Source organism: Pseudophryne corroboree, chromosome 4 (assembly GCF_028390025.1).
Source record: "Pseudophryne corroboree isolate aPseCor3 chromosome 4, aPseCor3.hap2, whole genome shotgun sequence".
In the NCBI taxonomy this organism is placed as follows: domain Eukaryota; kingdom Metazoa; phylum Chordata; class Amphibia; order Anura; family Myobatrachidae; genus Pseudophryne; species Pseudophryne corroboree.
This window is the reverse complement of record NC_086447.1, coordinates 56225289-56239166: the sequence shown is the minus strand read 5'-3', so window position 1 is coordinate 56239166 and position 13878 is coordinate 56225289. Positions and strand designations below refer to the sequence as shown.

The window sequence follows — 13878 nt, the reverse complement described above, 5'->3', positions numbered from 1 at the left end:
GCTCAGGGCGGTTATTGCAAGCCTGGAAGATGGGGATTACATGGTATCACTGGACATCAAGGATACTTACCTGCATGTCCCCATTTACCCACCTCACCAGGTGTACCTCCGTTTTGTGGTACAAGACTGCCATTACCAATTCCAGACGTTGCCGTTTGGTCTGTCCACGGCACCGAGGGTATTTACCAAAGTAATGGCCGAAATTATGATACTCCTTCGAAAGAAGGGAATTGTAATTATCCCATACTTGGACGATCTCCTGATAAAGGCGAGGTCCAGGGAGCAGTTGTTTTTTTTTTTTTTTTAAACGTTTTTTTATTGGGTAGATGAGATACAATACATAGGTGGACAAAGATTAGGTACAATAGAGAACTTATATGGTCTTTTGAATACAAACGAATAAACATCCCAATCGGGGAGATCAATAACCATAACAAGCAATTTCCGTATATCTTATAGTCACTTCTAAAGAGAGCTTAAACTCATCAATTTTCAAAATATTATGAGATAGCGTATAGAGACAGGGGAAAGAAAGAAAAACAAAGAAAGAGAAGAGAGGGGGCAGAGTGGAAGATTGGTATAGAGGGAGCAGATTAGGGAAGACTCGACCGGTCCGGTCCTGAGAATATGGGGCTGTGGATAATGTTTAAAACTAACGGTATGACTTAGTCCTGTTAAAAGAAGGGAGGAGATGCCTTAAAAAAGGCCGTCCAGGGCTCCCAAGTCCTAAGAAAGGTCTCAGAAGAGCCCTTCAAGATGCCAGTGATGTGTTCCATAGTTTGAATGTGCCATATTTTCCCTATAATTTCCCCCGTGGTTGGAACCTCCGGGGATTTCCAATATGCTGCTATGGCACATCTAGATGCGAGGACCATGTGAGTGAATAGTTTAGTTTGACATCGCGATGCCCCAGGCAGTGACACAGAGAGCAGGAAATACTTGGGGAACAGGGGAATGGGGATCCCCAAAATTGTGGAAAATAGGGAGCCCAGTTCCCTCCAGAGGGGGAGCAGTCTAGGGCATTCCCACCAAATATGCAAGAACGTCCCATCCAGTGTCTTACATCTCCAGCACAGAGGAGATAGGTCTGGAAACATCCTGGCAAGACGGGTGGGAACATAATACCATCTATAGAAAAGTTTGTATGCGTTTTCCTTTGCACGAACACATATGGAACTAGATGCTAAGCTAGCGTATATGTCGGACCAGTCTTCGGAATCAAACGTTTCTCCCAGGTCCAATTCCCATGCCCTCTCGTGTGGTTCTCTATCTGCTTGTGAGGAGGGCCCCAATAATTTATAAATGGTAGAGATAAGTCCCTTAGCCGATTCTGTTCGCAGTGCAAGAGCCTCCAAAGAAGTCAGTGGTCTATGATTGAATTGCGTTAGTAGCGTTGAGTGGAAGTGTCGGATTTGTAGGTATTGGAAGAAGAGGGAGCGCGGTAACATGAGTTTAGCTTGAAGATATGTAAAAGATGGGAAAGTGTGATCTGTAGCTATGTCATTTAATAGTTTGATCCCCTTCTCCCGCCACTGCGGTAGGGCATTGGGGTGTCGGCCTGGTTGGAACAGGGGGTTATCAAATAGCGGAACTAAGGGGCTAGGGGGCGGCGCCAGGTGGTATTTACGGTTAGCCATGTCCCATATGTCCAAGGAGTGGGAGATTACTGGGTGTGATTTAATGGAACTGGGGCATGACAGACAGGGAAGCCACAGCAAAGAGGGGATATAGTTCAACTTCATAGAGTCGGTTTCTATTGTGACCCAGACTCTCTCCGTTTTCGGTGTATTCCATTGAATACATTGTGCAAGTTTGGACGCTATGTAGTAAGCCTTGAAATCCGGTACCCCCAGACCGCTCTCCGATGTGTGTTTCTGTAAAGTTATACGCTTCACTCTGGTTTTTTTTTTGGACCAGATAAAATGGGACGTGGCGTGTTGAAGGTTTTTGAAGACGTAAGGTGGCACCTGCACCGGGAGGGTTTGGAACAAATAGAGGAGTCTGGGCAAGAGGTTCATTTTAACTGCGTTGATACGCCCGATCCACGAGATATAATGGGTACCCCAATTTTCAAGATCCCTTTGAAGCTGGAAGAGAAGCTTGGGGAAATTCGCTTGAAAAAGTTGGGAATAGTTTTTGGTTATAGCAACTCCCAAATACGTAAGTTGCTTTGTATTCCATCGAAAATTGAAGCTGTTGGCCAACATATTTTTCGTGGATTGCGAAATATAAAAGTCTAGGACCTCAGTCTTGTCTGGGTTAATTTTATAGCCAGAATGTGTACCAAACTCCTCTATTTCCCGAAAAAGATGGGGTAATGAATGTATGGGATCGGAAATTGTAAGTAACACGTCATCGGCATATAGTGCAATTTTGTGTTCAATAGCACCCACTTTCACTCCCTTAATTAAAGGGTTGGCTCGGATCCTAGTAGCAAGGGGTTCTATAGAGAGGGCAAATATTAGTGGGGATAGTGGACAGCTCTGACGCGTACCGTTAGTAATTTGAAAAGACGGGGACATAACCCCGTTGGCAAGTACAGCTGCTTTAGGATTTCCATATAGAGCTGAGACTCCCTGAAAGAATTGTCCTGTAATCCCTGCTTGTTGAAGCGTGTGGAACATAAAGGGCCATTTAATCCGGTCGAATGCCTTTTCAGCGTCCAGTCCTAGGACCAGCGCTGGCTTCTTTTGTCTATGAATTTCATGTATCAGGTCCACCGTTCTGCGCGTGTTATCTAAGGCTTGACGACCCGGAATGAAACCGACCTGGTCCGGATGTACCAATTGAGGGAGAAGAGGCCCCAATCTGTTGGCCAATAGTTTTGCGTATATTTTGATATCAACATTTAAGAGCGATATGGGCCTATAATTAGTAACCAACTCAGGGTCTCGACCGGGTTTTGGGATCACAACTATACTTGCCAAGGAGGTCAGAGCGTCAAAAGAAGCACCGTGTAGTATATCGTTGAAGAAACTTGTTAGGAAAGGAGTGAGCACCGCCGCACTCTTTTTATAATATTGGGGGGAGAAGCCATCCGGGCCTGGGGCAGCTGATGTCTTGAGATTTTTAATGGCATTAAGAATTTCTATATCTGTGAAATCGGTATTTAAGTCTAACAATTGCTGGTCCGAGATCCGGGGAAGTAAAATATCAGTGAAAAAGGTAGATAGGGAGGGAATGTCTCCTGGTTCACGTTGGGGGGTGGCAGTATGTAGATTATAAAGGGCTTCATAGTAGGTTTGGAATTCTCGAACAATTGCCTCTGGGTCGTACGTGACGTTCCCCGTGGTGGGGGACCGTACTTTGTTAATCAAGTTTGAGGCCTTTTTTTCCCGAAGTTTATTAGCTAGGACCGAGTCGGCTTTGTCAGCCTTATCATAATATTTCTGCTGGAGCCGTCTTAAGATAAAGGCCGATCTGCGTGACAATATAGTGTTGAGCCTGCCTCTAAGCGTGGTAATTTGCGAGAGCAAAGCAGGGGTGGGACGCAATTGGTGTTCCGCTAGTAGCAATGCTATTTCAGTTTCTAAGGCCGAGATTTCACGTTGAGTTTGTTTCCGACGGTGCGATGCCACACTAATGAGCTTACCTCTAATCGTTGCTTTATGAGCCTCCCAGATGATACTACTAGCGATCTCATCAGAGACATTGATCTCAAAGTATTCTGAGATAGCCGACCGCACGTCCCGGAGAGTGGAGGGATCCAGTAGGAAGCTATCGTCCAGTCTCCAGGACCCGGACCTACCATTGAAACCCCCAAGGTCAAACACGAGGACCGTTCCCGAGTGGTCAGTCCACGAGATTGGTTTAATACCCGCATAGGTAACTTTCGATGCCAGAGAGCGAGATACTAGTATCATATCAATTCTGGCATATACTTGGTAGGGCGCAGAGTAGTGGGTGTAATCTTGAGCCGAAGAGTTCTTAAGGCGCCAGGAATCTAATAGCATCAGCCTATTCATACCCTCACCCAGGACCTGCGACGTTCGCAGTATCTCAGGGGAATGCTTGATCCGTGTGACAGCTTTTTTATCCAAGGTCGGGTCTAGAACCGCATTAAAGTCACCACCAATCAATACATGACCCCGAGAGAATCTCTCGATTTGTCTGAATATACTGCGAAAGAATCGTCCCTGGCCAGTATTCGGAGCATACAGGTTAACCAGGGTTATTGTCTCCGCTCCGATGGCGCCCAGCAACATAAGAAATCTACCCTCCGGATCCGCTAAATACTTAGTCAGAGTAAAAGGGACCTTATTGGATATCAGGATAGCAACCCCTCTTTTCTTGCAGGGGGCAGATGCGAAATAGGATTGTGGACAGCGCTTACCTCGTAATTGTGAGTGGGGACCCGTCATGTGAGTCTCCTGTAACATCACGATGTCAGCCTTCTCGCGTCTGCAAGCATCTAGGACCAGCGTACGGCGTTTGGGGGAGTTAAGACCATTAACGTTCAAGGAGAAGACCTTCAAACCCATGGGACAGGCCATCCACAAGGATCTCTCGAGTTCCGCTGAAAAAACTTAGGAAAATTGAACTGGACCGGTCGAGTCAGGGAAAGAGAAAAGGAGGGGGGGAGAGGAGGAGGGAAGGCGATGAGCGAAAAGGTGGAGAGGAGAGGAACCAGAAAGAAAGTAGAGGGCCTCAATAGGCCAGAGCCCCTTGCATATTGGACCCCAACTATGGGGCCAAGCATAATAGTGATATATAGGAATGCACTAGAATTAAAAGGGGAAAGAAAAAACATGGTAAACAGTAAGCACAAAAATGACCTCCACTAGAGGAGGAGAGAAAGTTTAGGGCTGGCGAAACACCACAGGCCCCCAAACCATTAAACAGACCTCCCTATAAGGGAGGAGTCAGGGTGGTGGATTCGTAGCACACAAAGTGCAACCCATGATCAACAATAACATCTAAAACAGGTATATTGAGTTAACTACTGAGAGAGACAGAGTACAAAAAGAAAAGAACAATTGCAGCCATCAGTGTAGATATTTAACAGCAGGTGGTGTGTAGGCTGCAGCCAGGTCCCCAATGGAGGGTAGTCACAACAACATCATTCAACTATAAGTATGTACCGCTAAACAACCCTCGTTACAACTCAGCACTAAGGAGGCCGAGCGCAAGGAGGGAAACCATTAAGAACGCACCTGTGAGAGAAATTAAACCGTTACATTTCCGTCTCCAAACGGACTATTAAACTAAGCGCTTGATAGCTCCAAGTCAAGGCGGGGCAGAGTCATTTTTCGGACCACGGCGCGCCTGTTGCCATGTCGCCTGAGGTGGACGGGTTCGCTGTGATTTAGGGGAGCCCGGAGGAACATTACCGGAATTAGCTTCAGGCAGTATATCTAAATCCTCCAGCAATTTTTGACCTTGTTCTACCGTCTTGGCTGTGCGAACAGTGTTGTCCGCTAGAACTTGGAGCTGGAAGGGAAAGTTCCATCTATATTTAATGTTGTGCTGGCGCAGAATTCTGGTAATGGGCTGAAGGTCCCTCCTTTTCTGTATGGTAGAAGGTGCTAGATCTTGGTACAGTTGGACTTGAGTGTCCCTAAAAGTGATGGATGGTGTATCTCTGGTCGCCACAACGATCCTCTCTTTCGTCTGGTAGTAGTGCAGGCGAGTGATAATATCTCGGGGCTGTTGGTCCGGTGGGGGCCTGGCTCTGAGTGCCCGGTGCGCCCTATCGAGAAGAAGTTCGTTATCATGAAGTCCAGGAAGAATATGCCGGAAGAGATCTTTAAGGAATGCGGGTATAGATGGCGCCGAGATAGTCTCAGGAACACCCTGAATCCGCAGGTTATTCCTGCGCGATCTGTTCTCCATATCCTCTTGTTTCTCCTTAAGGTCGGCAATTTCAGATCTGAGGAGAGAGAGCTCCTTTTCCACTGAGCTTTGATATCGGCATATGTCGTCCGTTTTGGACTCCAGGGCGTCTGTTCTCGTACCAAGAGAGGTCAGTTCAGATTTAAAGTCGTCCACTGCCCGCTTGAGCTCCTGTTGAAAGGTCAGTTTTATTCCGTCAACTAGGGTAGTAAGGACAGATTGTATGGACGGGTCTATGTCCAGTTCCGGCGGGGAGTCGGGGGGAGATGATCCCGCACGATATGTATTCTGTGGCGGAGCTTTAGATTTGGGTGTAAATATAGAAGGAGTAGTCGCAGCCGACGCTTTTTTGTTCTTGTTAGACATATTAACAGCTGGCCCGCTGTCACTTAGGAACACAAAGTATGCACGAATCCACAGGTAGAATTAAATAGAAAAACACTGGGCATGGGGGCCACACGTGGGTAGCATCAGTCCATCATCTGTGAGGCCAGGATGCTGGTTATTTTCGAGCGCTGTGACCGTGCTCCCAATACGTGAGGGCTGTGTACCCCAGATCGGGGGCGGTGGGGCGTCTGTCCTGGCACAGGCCGCAACCCGCACGGGCACCAGGAGTGTCCGCCGGCTCCGCAGCGAGCACCAGGGAGCTGTTGACTGGTATGAGCAGCACGGGGGAAGCTTTTAAAGATGGTTGGGGTAGCTCAGGCAGGGCTATTTTAGTTATTACAGTGGGAGCTGTAAGGCCACACGTCCTCTCTCTTAAAGGCCTCTTATTCGGACCAGGTCCTTCTTATTTGCCCCCTCGGTTGTCCAAAGGGGAACAGGCACCTCCAGGCAGTGTCAACCTATTCACAGAAATCTAATATGGCCGCCGTGGCCCACCAGAAGCAGTCCCCCCCCCTGCAGATAATATATAGGGCCGTGCTGGGGTCCCCTCTCACCGCTGTGGGGCTTGCTGCAGGCCTCGAGGGGCAGGTGAGGCAATGTGAGCGGCCCAGGGACAGACCAGCAGCTCCGGATCGCGGGAACGAGCGTCTCCGGCTCCACGGAGCTCAAGGTCCGGGTAGCCACCGCACTCGAGTCCCCGGCTTCCGGCGCGGCTAGGCCGTAGCACGCAGGGGCCGAACAAACGGATCCCCAGCACCGCGGGTGCCAGCGGCCGGCTCTGGGGGTCGTCAGGAGCGTCAGGGGACCGAAGGATCCGGTGTACAGGGCGACGGGCATCCAGCGAGAAGGCCCCAACCGAAGGCCTCCTCCAATATGGCCGCCGGCCGTCTCACAGAGCGGGCGGGCCGGCTCCTCTTCCCTCACAGCTTGATATCGGCAGCAGGCTGGGGAGGCAGAAAGTGCTCCTGGGCAGCGTCCAATATCCAAGGAGATCCCTGGGAGGGAGAGTTATCAGGTCCACTGCAAGTCCCCAGCGATGGAGGCCCACGGTGGGCTGGAGTGAAAATCAAGGCCCCGGTCTGGAGGGCTCGGGTAGGCCGCAGTCCGCAGGAGCTCCGTATCCGCTCCCCGACTCCGCAGCCTTCACCCAGACACCCCAGGGGGGCTAGAGAAGTCAGCAGGTGAGGCAGGGTTATTGAGAGTGCCCTGTTAGTGGCTTTTAAAGCTTAACTTTGTACCCAGGGAGCAGTTGTTGGTCGGAGTAGCACTATCTCAGGAAGTGCTACAACAGCACGGCTGGATTCTGAATATTCCGAAGTCGCAGCTGGTTCCTACGACGCGTCTGCTGTTCCTGGGTATGATTCTGGACACAGAACAGAAAAAGGTGTTTCTCCCGGAGGAGAAGGCCAAGGAGTTGTCATCTCTGGTCAGAGACCTCCTAAAACAAAAACAGGTGTCGGTGCATCACTGCACGCGAGTCCTGGGAAAGATGGTAGCTTCTTACGAGGCAATTCCATTCGGCAGATTCCATGCAAGGATCTTTCAGTGGGACCTGTTGGACAAGTGGTCCGGATCGCATCTTCAGATGCATCGGCTGATCACCCTGTCCCCGAGGGCCAGGGTGTCTCTGCTGTGGTGGCTGCAGAGTGCTCATCTTCTAGAGGGCCGCAGATTCGGCATACAGGACTGGGTCCTGGTGACCACGGATGCAAGCCTCCGAGGTTGGGGGGCAGTCACTCAGGGAAGAAACTTCCAAGGACAATGGTCGAGTCAGGAGGCTTCCCTACACATAAATTTTCTGGAACTAAGCGCCATTTACAATGCCCTAAGTCAGGCATGACCCCTGCTTCAAAATCAGCCGGTGCTGATTCAGTCAGACAACATCACGGCGGTCGCCCATGTAAACAGACAGGGCGGCACAAGAAGCAGGATGGCGATGGCAGAAGCCACAAGGATTCTCCGATGGGCGGAAAATCACGTGATAGCATTAGCACTGTCAGCAGTGTTTATTCCGGGAGTCGACAACTGGGAAGCAGACTTCCTCAGCAGGCACGACCTCCACCCGGGAGAGTGGGGACTTCATCCAGAAGTCTTCCAACTGATTGTCAACCGTTGGGAAAGGCCACAGGTGGACATGATGGCGTCCCGCCTAAACAAAAAGCTAAAAAGATATTGCGCCAGGTCAAGGGACCCTCAAGCAATAGCTGTGGACGCTCTAGTGACACCGTGGGTGTATTAGTCGGTTTATGTGTTCCCTCCTCTTCCTCTCATACCAAAGGTGCTGAGGATAATAAGAAAGAGAGGAGTAAGAACTATACTCATCGTTCCGGATTGGCCAAGACGGACTTGGTACCCGGAACTGCAAGAAATGATCTCAGAGGACCCTTGGCCTCTGCCTCTCAGACAGGACCTGCTACAGCAGGGGCCCTGTCTGTTCCAAGACTTACCGCGGCTGCGTTTGACGGCATGGCGGTTGAACGCCGGATCCTGATGGAAAAGGGCATTCCGGTTGAAGTCATTCCTACGCTGATAAAAGCTAGGAAAGATGTGACAGCAAAGCATTATCACCGCATATGGCGAAAATATGTTGCTTGGTGTGAGGCTATGAAGGCCCCCACAGAAGAATTTCAGCTGGGTCGTTTTCTGCACTTCCTACAGTCAGGACTGACTATGGGCCTAAAATTGGGTTCCATTAAAGTCCAGATTTCGGCCCTGTCTATTTTCTTTCAAAAAGAACTGGCTTCACTGCCTGAAGTTCAGACGTTTGTTAAGGGAGTGCTGCACATTCAGCCCCCTTTTGTGCCCCCGGTGGCACCTTGGGATCTCAACGTTGTGTTGGATTTCCTCAAATCGCATTGGTTTGAGCCACTTCAGACCGTGGAATTAAAATATCTCACGTGGAAAGTGGTCATGCTTTTGGCCTTGGCTTCGGCTAGGCGGGTGTCAGAATTGGCGGCATTGTCCTGTAAAAGCCCTATCTGATCTTCCATATGGACAGAGCAGAATTGAGGACGCGTCCCCAATTCCTCCCTAAGGTGGTATCAGCGTTTCATTTGAACCAACCTATTGTGGTGCCTGCGGCTACTGGGGACTTGGAGGCCTCCAAGTTGCTGGATGTAGTCCGGGCCCTGAAAATCTATGTTTCCAGGACGGCTAGAGTCAGGAAGACTGACTCGCTGTTTATCCTGCATGCACCCAACAAGCTGGGTGCTCCTGCTTCTAAGCAGACTATTGCTCGCTGGATCTGCTCCACGATTCAACTTGCACATTCTGCAGCTGGACTGCCGCATCCTAAATCAGTCAAAGCCCATTCCACGAGGAAGGTGGGCTCTTCTTGGGCGGCTGCCCGAGGGGTCTCGGCTTTACAACTTTGCCGAGCTGCTACCTGGTCGGGTTCAAACACGTTTTCAAAATTCTACAAGTTTGATACCCTGGCTGAGGAGGACCTTGAGTTTGCTCATTCGGTGCTGCAGAGTCATCCGCACTCTCCCGCCCGTTTGGGAGCTTTGGTATAATCCCCATGATCCTTACGGAGTTCCCAGCATCCACTAGGACGTCAGAGAAAATAAGAATTTACTCACCGGTAATTCTATTTCTCGCAGTCCGTAGTGGATGCTGGGCGCCCATCCCAAGTGCGGATTGTCTGCAATACTTGTATATAGTTATTGCCTAACTAAAGGGTTATTGTATGAGCCATCTGTTGAGAGGCTCAGTTGTTATCATACTGTTAACTGGGTATTGTATCACAAGTTGTACGGTGTGATTGGTGTGGCTGGTATGAGTCTTACCCGGGATTCAAAATCCTTCCTTATTGTGTCAGCTCTTCCGGGCACAGTGTCCTAACTGAGGCTTGGAGGAGGGGCATAGAGGGAGGAGCCAGTGCACACCAGGTAGTCCTAATTCTTTTCTTAGAGTGCCCAGTCTCCTGCGGAGCCCGTCTATTCCCCATGGTCCTTACGGAGTTCCCAGCATCCACTATGGACTACGAGAAATAGAATTACCGGTGAGTAAATTCTTATTTTTACATGCACAAACCTCATTCAGTTCCAGAGCTGTGGTTAGTCCACCACTAAGCCCCACCCTGATTGGTGTAATAATCTCATCTTCTTTTCCTTCCCTAGTACTACGCCTATCTGTACTCCTATGTCATGCCGCAAGCTATCCGGGACATGGTGGATGAGTATATTAACTGTGAGGATATCGCCATGAATTTCCTCGTCTCCCACATTACCCGGAAGCCTCCTATCAAGGTGAGTGCGTCTCCGTCATGTACACTGCCCGTTCCCTCCCCGACCGCACCTGATCAGTGGGTTATTGTTGGCAAGCTCACGTTGCTTAGTCTGCCGTACGTCCAGAGATCCTTAATGTATTTTAAGTGCTCTGTAATCGACTCAAGCAGTGGACGCCGGGCAGGTGTCCAGGTCTGATCGGGGAGTAATAGGCAGCTCGTGCACAGTTGTTATAGCTGGAAAATAATTTAGGGCATGTGAGCAGCAATTTAAGATCCATTCTGCTGCATGATTGCTTCTCCTAATGGATCTGCCTCTATAGCATCTACAGGTTAGTTTTAGGATTTGTCTTAAACCAAATAAAAGTCTAGTTTGGCTTGTGTATAAACGTTCTCGCTCGTGTTTCATCATCCACAGTAGGCAACCCTTTTGTGCAGGGAGTGTGCAGCTTCACTTGATGCATAGACTAAACTTTAGAAACTACTACAGTATGTGTTTCTTATTCAGTTGTGCTCTAAACTTTATGCCTAGATGACATGTCATTGCCGTGTCACCCACCTCCATATCTCTCAGCAGATGGGTTCTGCCACCCACAGACCATACTTGATACGCTGCACAGATTACCATGTCTCACGCTCATAGAAGGCTGTCTGTGTGAGCAGCTGCAATAGACTTTACTGTCCTCTTTCTGTTCCTCCTATAAAAAAGAAGCAGTGTCCCGTTTTCTTTAGCACTTGGCTTACTATGTCTGATTTATAAGCTGCAAGAGCACATCAGTCACCAGCTCTTGGAGATGGCCCAATCAGTATCCCCTCCAGAGTCCGTGCTTTCTTCCACCAGTGCTCCGGCCAACGCTTATCTCGCACGTACTGGTGTTAATAAAGGCCGTATGTACCTAGAAATACGAATAGAATGGCAAAGCACAGCTCTCCCAATAAGAGCTGCAATGACTGGACTTCTGGGTTTAGGCCCAAGACTCCTTCTGCCCCTGGTGTTGCTGGGAGGGATCCGTTTGGATCCCTTTCACAGGGAAACACGAAAAAAAAAAAATGCCCACAGGCTCTTCTGTTGGGTAACGCCATCAGATCCAAGCTCTGAATGTTTCGAAGGTCTGGAGCAGGGTACACATGGGGATTCCAGCCAGATTGTAAACAGCATTTTCGGATTTTTGTTTGCATTTCCACCTTTAGTAGATCCCGCGCTGTGCAACAACAGTTTACTCTCCGTAACCGCAAGCTGTGTGCTGCCAGCTTCCTCGGAAACAACACAAAAGTGATTGTGCACTGATTTTATATCCAAGAATGTCGGTAATTCCAGCTTGCAGTACAGTCTTCACTGGCTTTATATATACACTCACACTGGTATCTTCCTTGCTCAGCTACCTCATGCCTTATATAGGGACTGCGGATCCCTATGAAGAGAGCATAGGCCCTCATTCCGAGTTGTTCGCTCGCTAGCTGCTTTTAGCAGCTTTGCACACGCTAAGCCGCCGCCTACTGGGAGTGAATCTTAGCTTATCAAAATTGCGAACGAAAGATTAGCAGAATTGCGAATAGACACTTCTTAGCAGTTTCTGAGTAGCTCCAGACTTACTCGGCAACTGCGATCAGTTCAGTCAGTTTCGTTCCTGGTTTGACGTCACAAACACACCCAGCGTTCAGCCAGACACTCCTCCGTTTCTCCAGCCACTCCCGCGTTTTCCCCAGGAACGGTAGCGTTTTTTCGCACACACCCATAAAACGGCCAGTTTCCGCCCAGAAACACCCACTTCCTGTCAATCACATTACGATCACCAGAACGAAGAAAAAACCTCGTAATGCCGTGAGTAAAATACCTAACTGCATAGCAAATTTACTAGGCGCAGTTGCACTGCGGACATTGCGCATGCGCATTAGCGACTAACCGCTCCGTTGCGAGAAAAATATAACGAACGAACAACTCGGAATGACCCCCATAGTGCGTTCCATTGATTTTATAAGCTTGTTTAGGGAATATATGAGTCCTTATGTACTTACCTCGTGTAAACCGCAATAAACAATCTTGGTAGTCGCTCCCAGTAAAAGGCCACACGCGCAGTAAACGGTGTGATGTCACTGGGGACGCACAAGTTGTGTGCAGGTGACGACAAAGCCGCAGGTAGAAGCTAGTCGTAAAATAATTATTGTAACCTGTTCCATTCCACTTGTATACATCATTTATTTTATGTGCCATGCCTCTTGTTTTCTTTGTCTTCAGGTTACATCCCGCTGGACGTTTCGCTGCCCAGGCTGCCCGCAGGCTCTCTCTCACGACGATTCTCACTTCCACGAGCGTCACAAATGCATTAATTTCTTCGTAAAGGTGTACGGGTACATGCCGCTACTGTACACCCAGTTCCGGGTGGACTCTGTGCTCTTCAAGACCCGGCTACCACACGACAAGACAAAGTGTTTCAAGTTCATCTAACGACTTTGCGCCGGAAGCCCAGAGAGGCGGCGGACGTCACCCTGCTCTCGGACTTTGCCTCAAGTGTTTTTTGCTCCAGTCTTAAATGAACTATAGAAAAATATGTACACTAGGAAACTTAGGATACACTGAAGGACAATGGGGACTGCAGTCAGAATCCAATTGTACTTTTTTTTTTTTTTACGTAAAACGGCCAAGGGAATTACGTTTCTATTGGATTATTTTTATTATTTTTATAACCATACAAATATTTAACATTTGTCTGGTGGACCCTATGATTTCTCTGTAAAATTTAACGCTGCGCAAGTTGTGCACAAACGGTTCGATCACCAAAATAGACAGTCAATCTGGAATGTCTGCTCCGATATGACCCCCTCCCCAATTCCTCATCTACACTGTATACTTTATTCTTCCCATCCAAAGACTATAAATCTAGTATACATGGATTGTTCTTGTTGTCCTCGAGAGATGCAGAAGGCAGCTGTCTACAGCTAGCTCTTAAGATGTACCAATAAAGCACAGAAGCACCACTTCATGACAGATCTTACCTCTGTACGATAATAAATTGCTGTACAGGTCGAGAGATGTACATACTGTAATGACGTCTTTAGAGTTTTTTGGAACGGTGCTCTGGCCTTCTAAGTGGTAACTTGTTTACAGTCATAGACGTTAGTAGTGAAAAATCACCAATAGATTTGGATAGAAGTTTCAAGAAAATTAGCCTTGAAGTGTTGTCCTGTATTAGGCATTGATAGAAGCCGGGAAAGGTGGAGCTGGTGATTCCCTTTATTATTCGGTAAGATTTCCAGACTACTTGCGCCTCTGTTCTGGCATGACTGCCAAGTAGACGCCAAAGTAGTTTGTGAATCCGTACCAGAAGTTAGGACAGGTGGTGTGTCCACATCACAGTGTGGGTGCGGCTGGGTTCACAAGGGTTGTGGCTATGACTCCGAGGGGGCACAACTACACCCGCCAGTGAACGGGA

General features: G+C 48.7%; 1 protein-coding gene across 2 annotated transcripts in view; it reads left to right on the top strand.

Annotated features, from left to right (window-relative positions):
- EXTL3 (exostosin like glycosyltransferase 3) overlaps positions 1-13492 on the top strand; it is a 188266-nt gene extending 174774 nt beyond the window's left edge. For both annotated transcript variants that reach the window (XM_063915067.1, XM_063915068.1), the window contains 2 exons: positions 10341-10469; positions 12684-13492. In XM_063915067.1, the coding sequence (XP_063771137.1) occupies positions 10341-10469; positions 12684-12893 (339 nt within the window). In that variant the 3' untranslated portion in view covers positions 12894-13492. The remainder of the gene's footprint in view (positions 1-10340; positions 10470-12683) is intronic.
- The last annotated feature ends 386 nt before the right edge of the window (positions 13493-13878 follow it).